Raw genomic sequence first — 13,214 nt, forward strand, 5'->3', positions numbered from 1 at the left:
GCTAATGTGTTATTTCCTACACTCTTCACAATCATAACACATATTAATTATTCTATTTTTATAGATGGGGAGTTAGAGCAGTTAAGTAACTTGAACAACTTTACACAGCCAATAAGTGGTGACAGCAGGTTACAAAATCTTAAGGTAGCCCACTGCACACGTCTTCTCAAATCTTTTTATCCCAGTTTTATTGAGGTATAATTAAGACCCGGCACTGTATACGTTTGAGGTGTACAGCATAATGAACTGACTTACATTCACCATGAAATGATGATCACAATAAGTTTAGCGAGCATCCACCATCTCATACAGTTACAGAATTTTAAAAATAGAAAAAAAAATGTTCTTTCCTTGGGGTGAGAACTCTCGTAACAACTTTCACATATAACACACAGGAGTGTTACTTATGTTTATCACGCTGTACATTACACCCTGAGCACTTATTTCTCTTATACCTAGAAGTTTATATCTTTTGACTGCCTTCATCCAATTCCTCCTCCCCCCATCCCCACCACAAATCTGATTTCTCTTTCTATGAGTTCACTTGTTCCTTTTGGAACTATAGTCGACCTATAACACTATGTTAGTTCCTGGTACACAACACAACAGAGTGATTCAATATTTCTATACATTTCAAAATGATCACCATGATAAGTCCAGTTACCATCTGTCACCACACAAAGCTATTATGTAATTATTGCCTATATTCCTCACATTGTACATTTCATACCCGTGACATTTATTTTGCAACTGGAAGTTTTTACCTCTTAATCTCCCTCACCTATTTCTCTCCTCCGCCCACCCCGCCCACTCTGGCAACCACCTGCTTTTTCTTTGTATCTATGACTCTGTTTCTGTTTAGTTATGTTTGTTCATTTGTTTTTTAAGATTCCATATATAACTGAAATCATATAGTATTTGTCTTTCTCTGTCTGACTTACTCCACTTAGCATAATACCCTCTAGGTCCATCCATGTTGTTGCAAATGGCAGTATTTCATTCTGTCTTATGGCTGAGTAATATTCCATTGTGATTTGTGTGTGTGTGTGTGTGTGTGTGTGTGTGTGTGTGTGTGTGTGTGTGTGTGTGTCTGTAGACATCTTCTTTATCCATTCATCTATTGATGGACACTTAGGTTGCTTCCCCATCTTGGCTATTATAAGTAATGATGCAGTTAACACAGGGGTGCATACATCTTTCCAAATTAGCGTTTTCATTTTCTTCAGATAAATACTCAGGAGTGGAATTGCTGGATCAGATGGGAGTTCTATTTTTAATTTTTTGAGGAATCTCCTTACTGGAGATTTATATTCCCACCAACCGTGTATGAGGGTTCCCTTCCCTCCACACCTCACCAACAGTTGTTATCTGTTGTCTTATTGATAATAACCATTCTGACAGGTGTGAGGTGATATCTCATTGCGGTTTTAATTTGCATTTCCTTGATGATTAGTGATGTTGAGCATCTTTTCTTGTGCCTGTTGGCCATCTGTATGTCTTCTTTGGAGAAATGTCTATTCAGATACTCTGCCCATGTTTTAATCAGGTTGTTTGTTTTCTGATGTTGAGTTATATGAGTTCTTTGTATATTTTGGATATTAATCCTTATCAGATAAATCACTTGCAAATATCTTCTCCCATTGAGCAGGTGGCCTTTTCATTTTGTTGATAGTTTCCTTCACTGTGCAAGAGCTTTTTTAGTTTGATGTAGTCCCATTTGTTTATTTTTGGTTTTTGTTTCCCTTGCCTGAGAAGACATAGCCAAAAAACTATTACTAAGACCGACGTCAAAGAGCATGCTGTCTGTATTATCTTCTAGAAGTTTTATGGTTTCAGGTCTTACATTTAAGTCTTTAATCCATTTTGAATTTATTTTTGTGCATGGTGTGAGAAAGTAATTCAGTTTTATTATTTTGCATGCAGCTGTTCAGTTTTCCAAACACCATTTATTGAAGAGGCTGTCTTTTCCCCACTGTATATTCTAGCCTCCTTTGTCACAGCTCTTCTCAAGTCTTAATGTACATAAGAATTATATGGTGGCCCTTATTAAAATGCAGATTCTGATTCATGAGGACTGGTATGGAGCCTGAGATTCTGCCTTTTTAACAAGTTTTCAACTGATGCTGTTGGTTTGTCAACCATACTGAGGAGCAAGGCATTACATCATACTGCACCATGTTGCGCTGATTTAATTGAAAAAATTCCATCTTTCTAGCTAGATCAAAGCCTGAGTGACAAAACCAGTGACCAGAATTGGAAGGACTAACATAATAACAGTAGCAGTAAGGATAGCTAACATTTACTGATGTCCTATTTTGTGCACATGATGTGAACTGTCTCATTTTACCCTCACAACCCTAGGAGATAAATAGCGGTTTAACTCCATTTTACAACAGAGGAAACTGAAGCACAGAGCAGTTAAGTAACTTACCCAATGTCATACAAAGAGCAAGTAGAAGAGGTGAAACTCAGATCTCAGTCTATATGATACAGTCTCTACTCACGATCACTACACTCTACTGGGTCTTATTGCATGTGTCTGGTTACATAACAATGATGGCTGCTGACGCCATCTGTGGGTGGGTATCAGCCCCTGTCTTTCCCTGACACTCCTACCTGGACTCGCCAAAAGTTGGCCTCCATAATGCCTGATCATGGCATGAATTTTACCAGCAACCTTGGCCCACCTCCTTCCACTGGGGCTGGAATCAGCCTTATTGTCATTGAGATAGCATCAAGTGTACCACCTGGGCTCTGCCTCACATGAGCCCCACATTGTCCAACATTCCCATCTTCTGTTGGCAACAAAATCCCACCCTGAACCATAGCCTGCTTGGGTGGGGTCCTGACACTTCACCAATTGCTTGTTCCTGAGAGCTGGATAACCTCTAAGGCTCTCTGCCTGGCAAGGTGCCCAAACCACAGCAGCCTCTCATACCAGACATCTTGTACTGCCAGCTGCATGAATTACAGCTATAGGATTAGAAGACCTTTATCTGCCATGTAACTGGACCTGGTCTGATAAGCATGCTTTTTGGACATTGCGTATTAGAAAGGCTGACTCTCTTTTGGAGTCATCCTCAACAGCCAAGCTAGTTTCCCTCACCTCCATCCCCCTTCCTCTCAGCTGCTTCCCCTTCCCACTGGCCCATCCGTGAGGACCGCAGTGTGTTGGAGCCAATACATGCAAGCCTCAAAAATTTCCAGGTTTTAACTCCCAGCTGCCATCCACAAGATCTGTGTCATTCCAAGAAGAGACTATTCAGATCAAAGTCAGACAGTCTAGAAAATACCACTTGATGTTCTCCCTGAATGATCTTTAAATAGCCACACACATCAATTAATTTTCTGCCATACTTCACTAGGGTTGCAATCTTTTTCAGCAAATTGGAACAGAGACTCCATAATGAGAACAAAACTATTATCAAACACCATTTCAGCAAAAATTGAAAAATCAAAAGTGATAATATTTCTGAAGTAATGGCTGGGTTGAAAAGAGTAAATGCCATTAAATGTGTCTATTTTCCTGTCAAGTGCTATAATGAGACTGACAGAAAAACAAGATGCCGAATTAATCCACCCTTAAAGGCTGTTGCCTTTTCTTCCATCAATTTTCTACTCCTATCATTTAGGAATATCAATAAACTCCCAAAGAGAAGCTTTGGCAGTTGTTAACATTGTCATTTGTGTTTCTCTTCCCCTACAATGATTTGTACTAAAGACTTAAGTCACCTGCTATCTCCCTCAGTGGTAATGCACACTGCAAAGAACTGAGCATAAGCCCTTGCCCCAAATCCTCAGCTTGAATGGTTTTATCAACTACAAGCAGCCCTGAAGCCCCTGAGGAAGGCAATAAAAACTTCTGTCACACCGGATTGCATTTTTTATCCCAGATTATCACAACTGAATATGTTTATTGAAACTGGTTTCCTTTTCTTGCCTTCCCCATGTTTCCCCAGCCTATTGTTAATCGTCCTTGTGTGTAATCGGAAAATCTGTTTACATTTGCTTCATGGAGCTCAGGAGATAGCTGTGTGACCTTGGGAGAATACCAAATTCTTTGTGCCTCAGTTTTCTCCTGTGTAAACTATATTGCCTTTAGAGGGGAAAATTAGATGATAAAATTAAATGACATATATAAGAAGACAAAGTGCTTACAAACCTGAAACTCATGTAGTTCCATGTATTATTTAATAATTTATTGAGATAGAAGTCCATACCATACAATCTGTGCATTTAAAGTGAACCATTCAATGGTTCTTAGTATATTTACAGAGTTTCGAACCATCACCACAACTTAATTTTATAATATTTCATCATCCAAAAAGAAACTCTGTAGCAGTCACTACCCATTATCCCTCCCATCTCACTCCCAAGTCCACCTCACCTCCCGCTGCCATTCTCAGCCCTAGGAAACCACTCATCTACTTTCTCTGTATGTATTTGCCTATTCTGGACATTTCGTATAAATGGAATAATAAAATAAGTGGTCCTTTGTGACTGGCTTCTTTCACTTCACGTAATGTTTTCAAGGTTCATCTACGTTATAGCATTTATCAGTACCTCACTCCTTTTTCTCACTGAATAGAATTCCATTGTATGGATATAACACATTTTGCTTATCCATTCATCAGCTGATGAACATTTGGGTTATTTTCACTTTCTGATTACTGTGAATAATGTTATTTACATCTAGGTACAAGTTTATGTGTGAACATGTTTTCATTTCTTTTGGATAGATACCTAAGAGGGGAAATGCTGGGTCATATGGTAACTTATTTATTTATTTATTAACATTTTTATTGGAGTATAATTGCTTTACAATGGTGTGTTAGTTTCTGCTGTATAACAAAGTGAATCAGCTATACATATACATACATCCCTATATCCCCTCCCTCTTGAGTCCCCCTCCCACCCTCCCTATCCCACCCCTCTAGGTGGTCACAAAGCACCGAGCTGATCTCCCTGTGCTATGTGGCTGCTTCCCACTAGCTATCTATTTTATATTTGGTAGTGTATATATGGAATCTTAAAAAAAAAAATGGTTCTGAGGAACCTAGGGGCAGGACAGGAACTTTTAATTAATTAATTAATTAATTAATTAATTAATTAATTTATGTTTGTAAAAATCATCTATTGTGCTTTATTTTTTTTTAACATCTTTATTGGAGTATAATTGCTTTACAATGGTGTGTTAGTTTCATGAAATTGGGAAAATTTCAGTCCTTATTCTGTTAAATATATGTTCATACTCATATTCTTTCTCCTTTTCTGGAACTCCAGTTACATGAATATTAGAACTTTTGTTACTGTCCACAGGTCCCTGAGGTGCTGTTAATTTTTTCTCAGTCTATTTTCTCTAGGTTATTAAGATTGGATAATTTTTAATGTTATATCTTCAAGTTCACTGCTTCATAACTCTCTCTTATCTATTCTTTTTTGAGCCCATGCAGGAACTTTATTTTGATTATTGTATTTTTCAGTTCTAAAATTTCTAGTTGGTTCTTCCTTGTATCTTCTACTTCTTGCTAAGACTTTTTTTCTCATTTGTTTCAAGTATGTTCATAATTCCTCAATGAAGCTTCCCTTTCCCCCCAAATAATGGTTGCCTTTACATTCTTTTCAGATAATTCCAATGTCTGTTTCTTCTCAGTGTTGGCATCTATTAATGTCTTTTTCTAATTCAAGCTGAGATTTTTCCAGTTCTTAATATGATGAGCGATTTTCAATTCTTAGACGTTTTGTATATAACGAGACTTCGGATGTTATTTAAATCTTTTATTTTAGCAGACTTCCACTGACACCATGCTGGTGTGGGAAGTTGAGACCTGACTCATTACGGCTAGGGAGATGCAGAAGTCCTGGCTCCCCAATCAGACTTCACATGCACTGTGGAGAAAGTAAGGTATGCCTCATTACTGCTAGGTGAGGGTGGAAGTCCAGGCTCCCCACGTGTTTCATGGGTCTCTATTGACATCATGGAGGGTGGGGATGGGGAAGGCATCTCATTACCTCTGGACGGTGTTTAAAACATAGACTTGAAGACTGGGGCTCCTTGGACACCACCCCAGTGGGGAGAGGTAGTGTATCTCATTACCAAAGGATGAGGATGGAAATCTAGGCTTCACACTTGGCTTCTGTTGACAGAGCCAGGAGAGGTACATTGTGGTTTTGGTTTTGTTTTTTCTGTGATGTGGGAGCAGGGCAGTTATTATCAAAAAGATTTCTTTCTTGCCAGGCTGCTCCTTTCCCGGTCCTTTGGCTTAACAAAACAACAACAACAAAAAACACAAGTTTTTCTTGGGACTTCTTTTTGGCTGGGTTGCAGGCTTCTCCAGCACCCAATCCAGGATATAAGGGAGAAAAAAGCAAACCCAAGGAACTCACCATTTTGTCATTCTTCACATCATTCCTCAGTTGGTCTGCCTTCTCTCCAGATTTCAGAGACTTATTATCTGCTTTATATATGAAATAAATGAGGAGAAATAGGGAGAAATGTGCCTATATCTCCCTGTCCAGAATCAGAAGTCTCCCCTTTTTACTTTTTTTTTTTTAAAAGCATCCCCAGTGACCAATGGCTGGGAATCCTCTTATTAATTTTATTTATTTATTTATTTTTGGCTGTGTTGTGTCTTTGTTTCTGTGCGAGGGCTTTCTCTAGTTGCGGCGAGCGGAGGCCACTCTTCATCGCGGTGCGCGGGCCTCTCACTGTTGCGGCCTCTCCCGTTGTGGAGCACAGGCTCCAGACGCGCAGGCTCAGTGGTTGTGGCTCACGGGCTTAGTTGCTCCGCGGCATGTGGGATCTTCCCAGACCAGGGCACGAACCCGTGTCCCCTGCATTGGCAGGCAGATTCTTAACCACTGCGCCACCAGGGAAGCCCCCGTTTTTACTTTTTTAATAATGTGGCCACCCTAGAAAATTTTAAATTGTTATCTGTGACTCACATCATGTTTCCAGGGGACAGAGCTGCTGTAGATCTTAGCTTTCTCACTTGCAAATGAGAGGTTATGAGAGATGCTCTCCAAAGTCAGTCCTTTCCACCTCTAAAATCCCATGATTCTAGAGATTGTTGTTTGGCTTCTGTACATAATGCAAATGATGTAGATAATACTGTTGTTCTTTCCACTTACCTACACCATAGCTATCAGAATTGAAATAGTCCTGGAAAGCCCTTCAAACGCCTCAAAATAGAGCCAAGGGATAATTGAAGGTTACTATTATTATTAAAATGAATGCCAACATGTTAAAACTTTCATGGGAAATAGTTGGTAAGCAAGAATTTCTCCAAAGGCGCTTATTGCAGGTGCTAATCAGCTTATAGTATTTTTTTTTTTTTTTGCTGTTTGTGCTGAAAGAAGAATTAATTACCTCAACAGCCTCACTTCTTCATATACCTAAATAATGCATCCCCTCACTCTGTGGAGAATAAACCAACTTTGATAGAGAAAGATTTAATGGGTAGCTAAAAATAGCACTGTAATCTCCTTGAAAGAACTCCCAGCACTCCCTCTCTCTCTCCTTTTAGAAAGACTTTCCTTTTCTGAAACAGCTAATGAATGGTTCTTGTTTCCTTGCAATTCTCTCCCTCATCTTATCCTCTCACACATTTTGAAAGATTAAAGTTCATTTTCTTCCAATATTCACGATAAGCAATCTTCTCGAAATCCACTGGATCATTCACAGAACAATCCCGGTAACTTGCCTGGGAAACCCTGGTTTCCTAGAATCCTTATTTAAACACCAAGACAGGGGCTTTCAGCCTCAGTACAAGATGTAAAGTTCTCTCCCCAGTACTGCAAAGTACCCCAGTGGTCCAGCTGTGTCTCATCCCAATTGCTCCCCTTGCAATATGTGTTTCTCTATCACTCCACAAAAAGGGCCTTCTTGAAAGTTATTGCTAATTTCTTCCTATCAAATTCAGTAGTCTATTTACCTCCTGTCCTTTATGAAGCATTTTACACTGTTTGCCAGGCCTTGTCAACATGTTCTCTTGCCTTATTTCCTATTATCATGCTTTCTTCAGATTCTCTTGAAGTTTTCTTGTTTCTTCGCTGGGCTCCCTGTCCTCCTATTCTCATTATCTCATCATATGAATTCTCTGATGCCTAAAGATATTTGTAAACCTGACTTTCATTACTCTCTACTTATTGGGAAGAATAGCTAAGTTATTTACCATGCCTTGCATGAACTATATATATATATATAGTGAATATACTATGTAGCATCTACCAATTTTAGTGTTTCCACATGAAAGAGGAGGAAAATACCTACTATGAAGCTGCTGTGATGATTAAATGAGATAATACGTTTTAAATGTTGGACATACGGTAGGACTAAACCGTATTAGTAGCTTCTTGGATCCCTTTTCTTTTTAGCTATTCCTTTCTATGAATTACTACTGCCACAGTGTGTCAAATCTCTCAGTCCAATGTACTTAAAATACCACAAACACAGTCCCACCCTTTACTTCACTGCCTCCTGCTTTCTCCATATGGACCTGCTTCCCTAATTAATACTGACAGTGTCCTATGACTCCTTCACTCTAGGTTCACTCCCCGACTTCTTTTTTCTTTTTTTACCATATTAATTTGAAACTCACTTGACTGTCTTTATGGTCCCTGAAAGTTCCCTTTTCCCTTCCCCTGACCCAAGCTATCTTTCTCCACTTCCCCTTTCTCTTTAACCTGAGTTTTCTGTCCTAGTCCTTCAGGCTGCCCTCATCTCTTTCCCAAGGCCACATCGGTTTCTTGCCCTGAAGCTTTAACATCTTTCGATCCTTAATTCCACGCCTCCTAGTGGCAGATCAGACCTCCATCCCTTATAGGACTTTGTCTCAACTCTCCAGCCTCCCAGCCCTTCTTGCTTGCCATCATGATCAGTACCTGATAACATCCTGAATTATGTTTATTTGCTAATGTGCTAGACGAGTGCTTCTAATTTGGGGGGTTTCACATACCAATAACATTTGAAAACCATATCTAGCTACTGGCATTAGTTTAATACTTTTTGCCCTAGTAAAGACCCTTAAAAATCATTTGTGATCCTCATTTCCTTTCTAAGAGGATATTTTACAAAAAAATAGAAAGGTACAAGCTTAAAAAAAAGTTTAAGTTGAATAAATTTAGACCTATGAAAAAATGTATCGCCCTTATTTTTTTCATTTCGATATGGACCAGAGGAAACTATCAGGGAAATTCTTCAACAGGCATTTGGGAACCTCCATAATTGTCTCTATACACCTACTGTTTCTGTGATATGAGTAATTAAGATTTGGAGAGTTCCTATTCTGAACCAAGTAGTGCAACTACGTGTATGTCTCTGTGTATATGAGACAGGTAATGGTATGTCATTCTACTGATAGCAGAACCAAGGAATAAGAAGTTTGGAACTTGCTCAAGGATTCACAGCTAGTAAGTGGTAGAATTCAGAGTCAAACTCAGTTATTTAGGCTCCAGTGTTCTTGGCCACTGAGCCATACTGCTGCCACGTCTTTAGACTTTACAGTATTGAGTATGGTTCTGTGTACAAGGTAAATGCACCAATATGTGCAATGATGATGACAGCTTCTGCCATAATATATAGCATCTGCAGAACATAATAATGGCTGTGTGTGTGTGTGTATGTGTATGTATATAAAATCCAAGTAGACCATTTCTACAGGTACTTATAAATGGTACTACAAAGAAGATTACTAGTTGTACAAAATGTAACAACAATTGCAACTAAACAGGAGGTGGGCCTTTGAGGGGCAGCTGGACTTGGTGACTCGCTTCCAAAGAAGAGAGTACAGAAAGGGAGAAATAATAATTTTACAGTGGGGAAAACCTGGGTAACACCACCTGACCAAGTGACCAAGGTTAACATTACCAGTGACAGGTCATGTTCCATCAGGCACCCTTCCCCTCACCCCATACGACTGATAGGAAGGGAACCTCATTTCTGTGATATTTTTTTCCAAAAATCCATAACCCAAGTCTAATCATGAGAAATTATATCAGGCATACCCAATCTGAAGGACATTCTACAAAATACCTGACCATTATTCCTCAAAACTGGCAAGGTTATGAAAAATAAGGAAAGACAGAGACTGTCACAAATCATACATAACAGCTAAATGGTGTCCTGGACTGGATCCTGGAAGAGAAAATATACTGATGGAGTTTAGTTAATATTAACAGACCAGTGTTGATTTTTTATGTGTAACATGTGTACCATGGTAGTTTGAGATAAGATTCAAGGAAACAAACTGGTTGAGGAGTATATGGGAAGCCCTTGTACTATCTGTGTAACTTTTCTATAAATCTAAAATTATTCCATGTAAAAAGTTTAATGAAAACACTGAGAAGAGGTTCCATTGGCAAATTCCTTTGAAAACTTTGGGTTAAACAATGCCCAACTGCTTTACACCTGGAACTAACACAACACTGTAAGTCAACTATACTCCAATAAAAATAAAAACAAAACAAAACAAAACAATGCCCAACTGAGTTTCTCAGTTCCTGTAATCATCAGAGCTTCTGAGATACCTAATGCATATTGTGACTCTGAGAAGATGCAGGGTGCTGTATTTCCAAGACATATTTGGCCAGCAACCTTTTTGTTCCTTCCAAATGCATCTTTGCAGGATAAATACTGACATAGAGAAGGCTTTTCCCAATGTGTCACAGACTTCTACATCTGATATCCAACCGTGTTCAAATTTTAATCGGCAACTTTGGCTGAATAGAGAAGATACCATGAACACTTAATTGGCAGAAGACCTGAAACTAGAGGGTAATATAATGGATGAGAGAATCAGCATTAAAATTATATTTAATATGCTGCATCAATTGACCAAACTTAACAGGATGAATATATAAGGATAAATATTTAGTGTACTTTTATTTAAACAAAGAAAAAAACAAAAATCAACCTCTGGAACCATACAAATAGAAGCTGGATGTCCACCTGCCCAGATTGCTGCCAGGGTGTCTTCTACACTGCACCTAATAAATTACTTTTACATAGCCTTCCAGTGCTAAGATGTCTGAATCTACGAAACCACAGGGAAGGGAAAAAAATTAAGAGGCACTGAGAAAAGTGGCAAACAGTTGAAAACACCTCCAGAGTTAACGTCGACCCCACTCTACCTCTCTTCTAACCAGCATCCCTGGAATAATAACCAGAAACCGCCTGAACAAATGTTGGAGTTTAGCTGAAGAATCAGAGGCAAAAATGCCATCCCTAAGCATGCACCTAAGAGATTTCTGATGGTATAATTTAAGAGGACAGGGAATTGATGATTTTATCTAGACCCAGTATTGCTGTTACTCAAAAAGAAATTTACCGAAATAAATAAACATACAAATATATAAACAAGTAAGTTGATTTTTAAAAATTCACTATTTTTTTCCTCCTATGGAAATAACTGGCATATTAAAAAAAAAAAAAGACTATGTGGTTCAGTTCAAGGTGTGCTTCACGTTGGCTCCCACACTGAGCCAAAACTAGCATGAGGCCAGCCACTGAGGCACCTAGGACACAAAAGTTGGGCAAACACTCTCCGGATCCCGTAAGTGCCCGTAGGGTCAGCCCCTGAGAGTATGTGTCGCTTTAACTTTTGCGTCAGAGGTGCCTGCTCACCTCACAGTGGTCCCAGCCCTGTGACTGGTGAGCCCCGCCAAAGCCCCTCCCTGACACTACATCACAGACTAATTCCTCAGGTGACTGCTGCATAGCTAGCTACCTACCGGTGGCGGCCTCCCTGGTGGTTACCAGCCTGACCTGATGAGAAAGAGGGTCGAGGCCACATCTTTTCCCAACCCTAGGTAGGCGAGAGACCAGCACCAACTTTACCATTATCCTGAAATGGCGTGGGCCCCAGAGCGGAAGAGGGCGGAGCGGAACTGGAGAGCTCGCAGGGCCAGCCAGGATGGGATGGGTGGCAGAGGCAGGGGCTGCAGCAGCACCTCCAGCCACCTGGAGCCTCGGGCTTTCGGCTCCCAAGAACAAGCGCTCTGCTTTCAAACGAGGAACGGTATGGTTGGTGCGGTGATTGGTCATGGTGGATCAAAAATAAAAGACATTCAGGATATGACAAGCACCAAAATACAGATCATAAAAGGTGATTCTGAAGCAGAGGTAAAAATCTTTGGCAGCAAAGACATGAAAGCCAAGGCCAAAGAAGCTATAGAAACTCTTGTTAAGAAACAAGAAAGACACTACAGTTCAGAATCCAGTGTTGATAATGCTGCATCCCAACCCTCTGTTGGAAGAGGCTCAAGCAGAGATAACACTGCTAGAGGAGCTCAGCCACTGACAGACTAGGATCAAGTAAAGGCCGAAGTTGTACAGTGGGAAGAAAGAAAATGGGCAGATTTATCACCAATTAAGAAAAACTTTTACATAGAATCCAAAGCAACAAGGTCATTGTCTCAAGTGCAAGTAGACACTTGGAGAAATGAAAATTTCAACATAATGTGTGATGACTTGAAAGATGGTGAAAAACGTCCCATCCCCAATCCGATTTGCAAATTTGAAGATGCTTTCCAACATTATCCTGAACTTATGAAAAGCATTGAAAAAGCTGGTTTTTGAAACCCAATGCCAATTCAGTCACAGGCATGACCTATTATTCTACAAGGAATAGATCTTACAGGAATTGCCCAAACTGGAACGGGCAAAACACTGTCCTATTTAATGCATGGGTTTATTCATCTCCATTCTCAACCAATATCTAGAGAACAAAGGAATGGACCCGGCATGCTAGTCCTTACACCCACTAGAGAATTAGCTCTTCAGGTGGAAGCTGAATGTTCTAAGTATTCATATAAAGGTCTTAAAAGTGTTTGTAGATATGGCGGTGGAAACAGAAAAGGACAAATACAAGATGTTACCAAAGGCGTAGACATCATCATTGCAACTCCTGGAAGATCTGCAAATGAATAACTTTGTCAACCTAAGAAGCATAACCTACTTAGTCTTAGATGAGGCAGATAAAATGCTGGATCTGGAGTTTGAACACCAAATAATGAAGATTTTATTAGCTGTGCGCCCAGACTGGCAGACTGTTATGACAAGTGCAACTTGGCCAGATACCATTTGTCGACTTACACAATCTTACTTGAAAGAGCCCATGATTGTTTATACTGGTACTCGGGATCTAGTTAATGTAAACACAGTGAAGCAAAATATAATTGTTACCACAGAAGAAGAAAAATGATCTCTTATCTGA

General features: G+C 39.6%; 1 protein-coding gene across 1 annotated transcript in view; it reads left to right on the forward strand.

Moving 5' to 3' along the window:
- Positions 1-2,782: 2,782 nt before the first annotated feature.
- DDX53 (DEAD-box helicase 53) overlaps positions 2,783-13,214 on the forward strand; it is a 53,461-nt gene continuing 43,029 nt past the window's right edge. The window contains 6 exon segments of the mRNA XM_082375705.1: positions 2,783-12,304; positions 12,308-12,574; positions 12,578-12,604; positions 12,608-12,909; positions 12,911-13,199; positions 13,203-13,211. Of these exon segments, the coding sequence (XP_082231831.1) occupies positions 11,849-12,304; positions 12,308-12,574; positions 12,578-12,604; positions 12,608-12,909; positions 12,911-13,199; positions 13,203-13,211 (1,350 nt within the window). The 5' untranslated portion in view covers positions 2,783-11,848.

This window comes from Balaenoptera borealis, assembly GCF_965194805.1.
Source record: "Balaenoptera borealis genome assembly, chromosome: X".
Classification (NCBI taxonomy): Eukaryota; Metazoa; Chordata; class Mammalia; order Artiodactyla; family Balaenopteridae; genus Balaenoptera; species Balaenoptera borealis.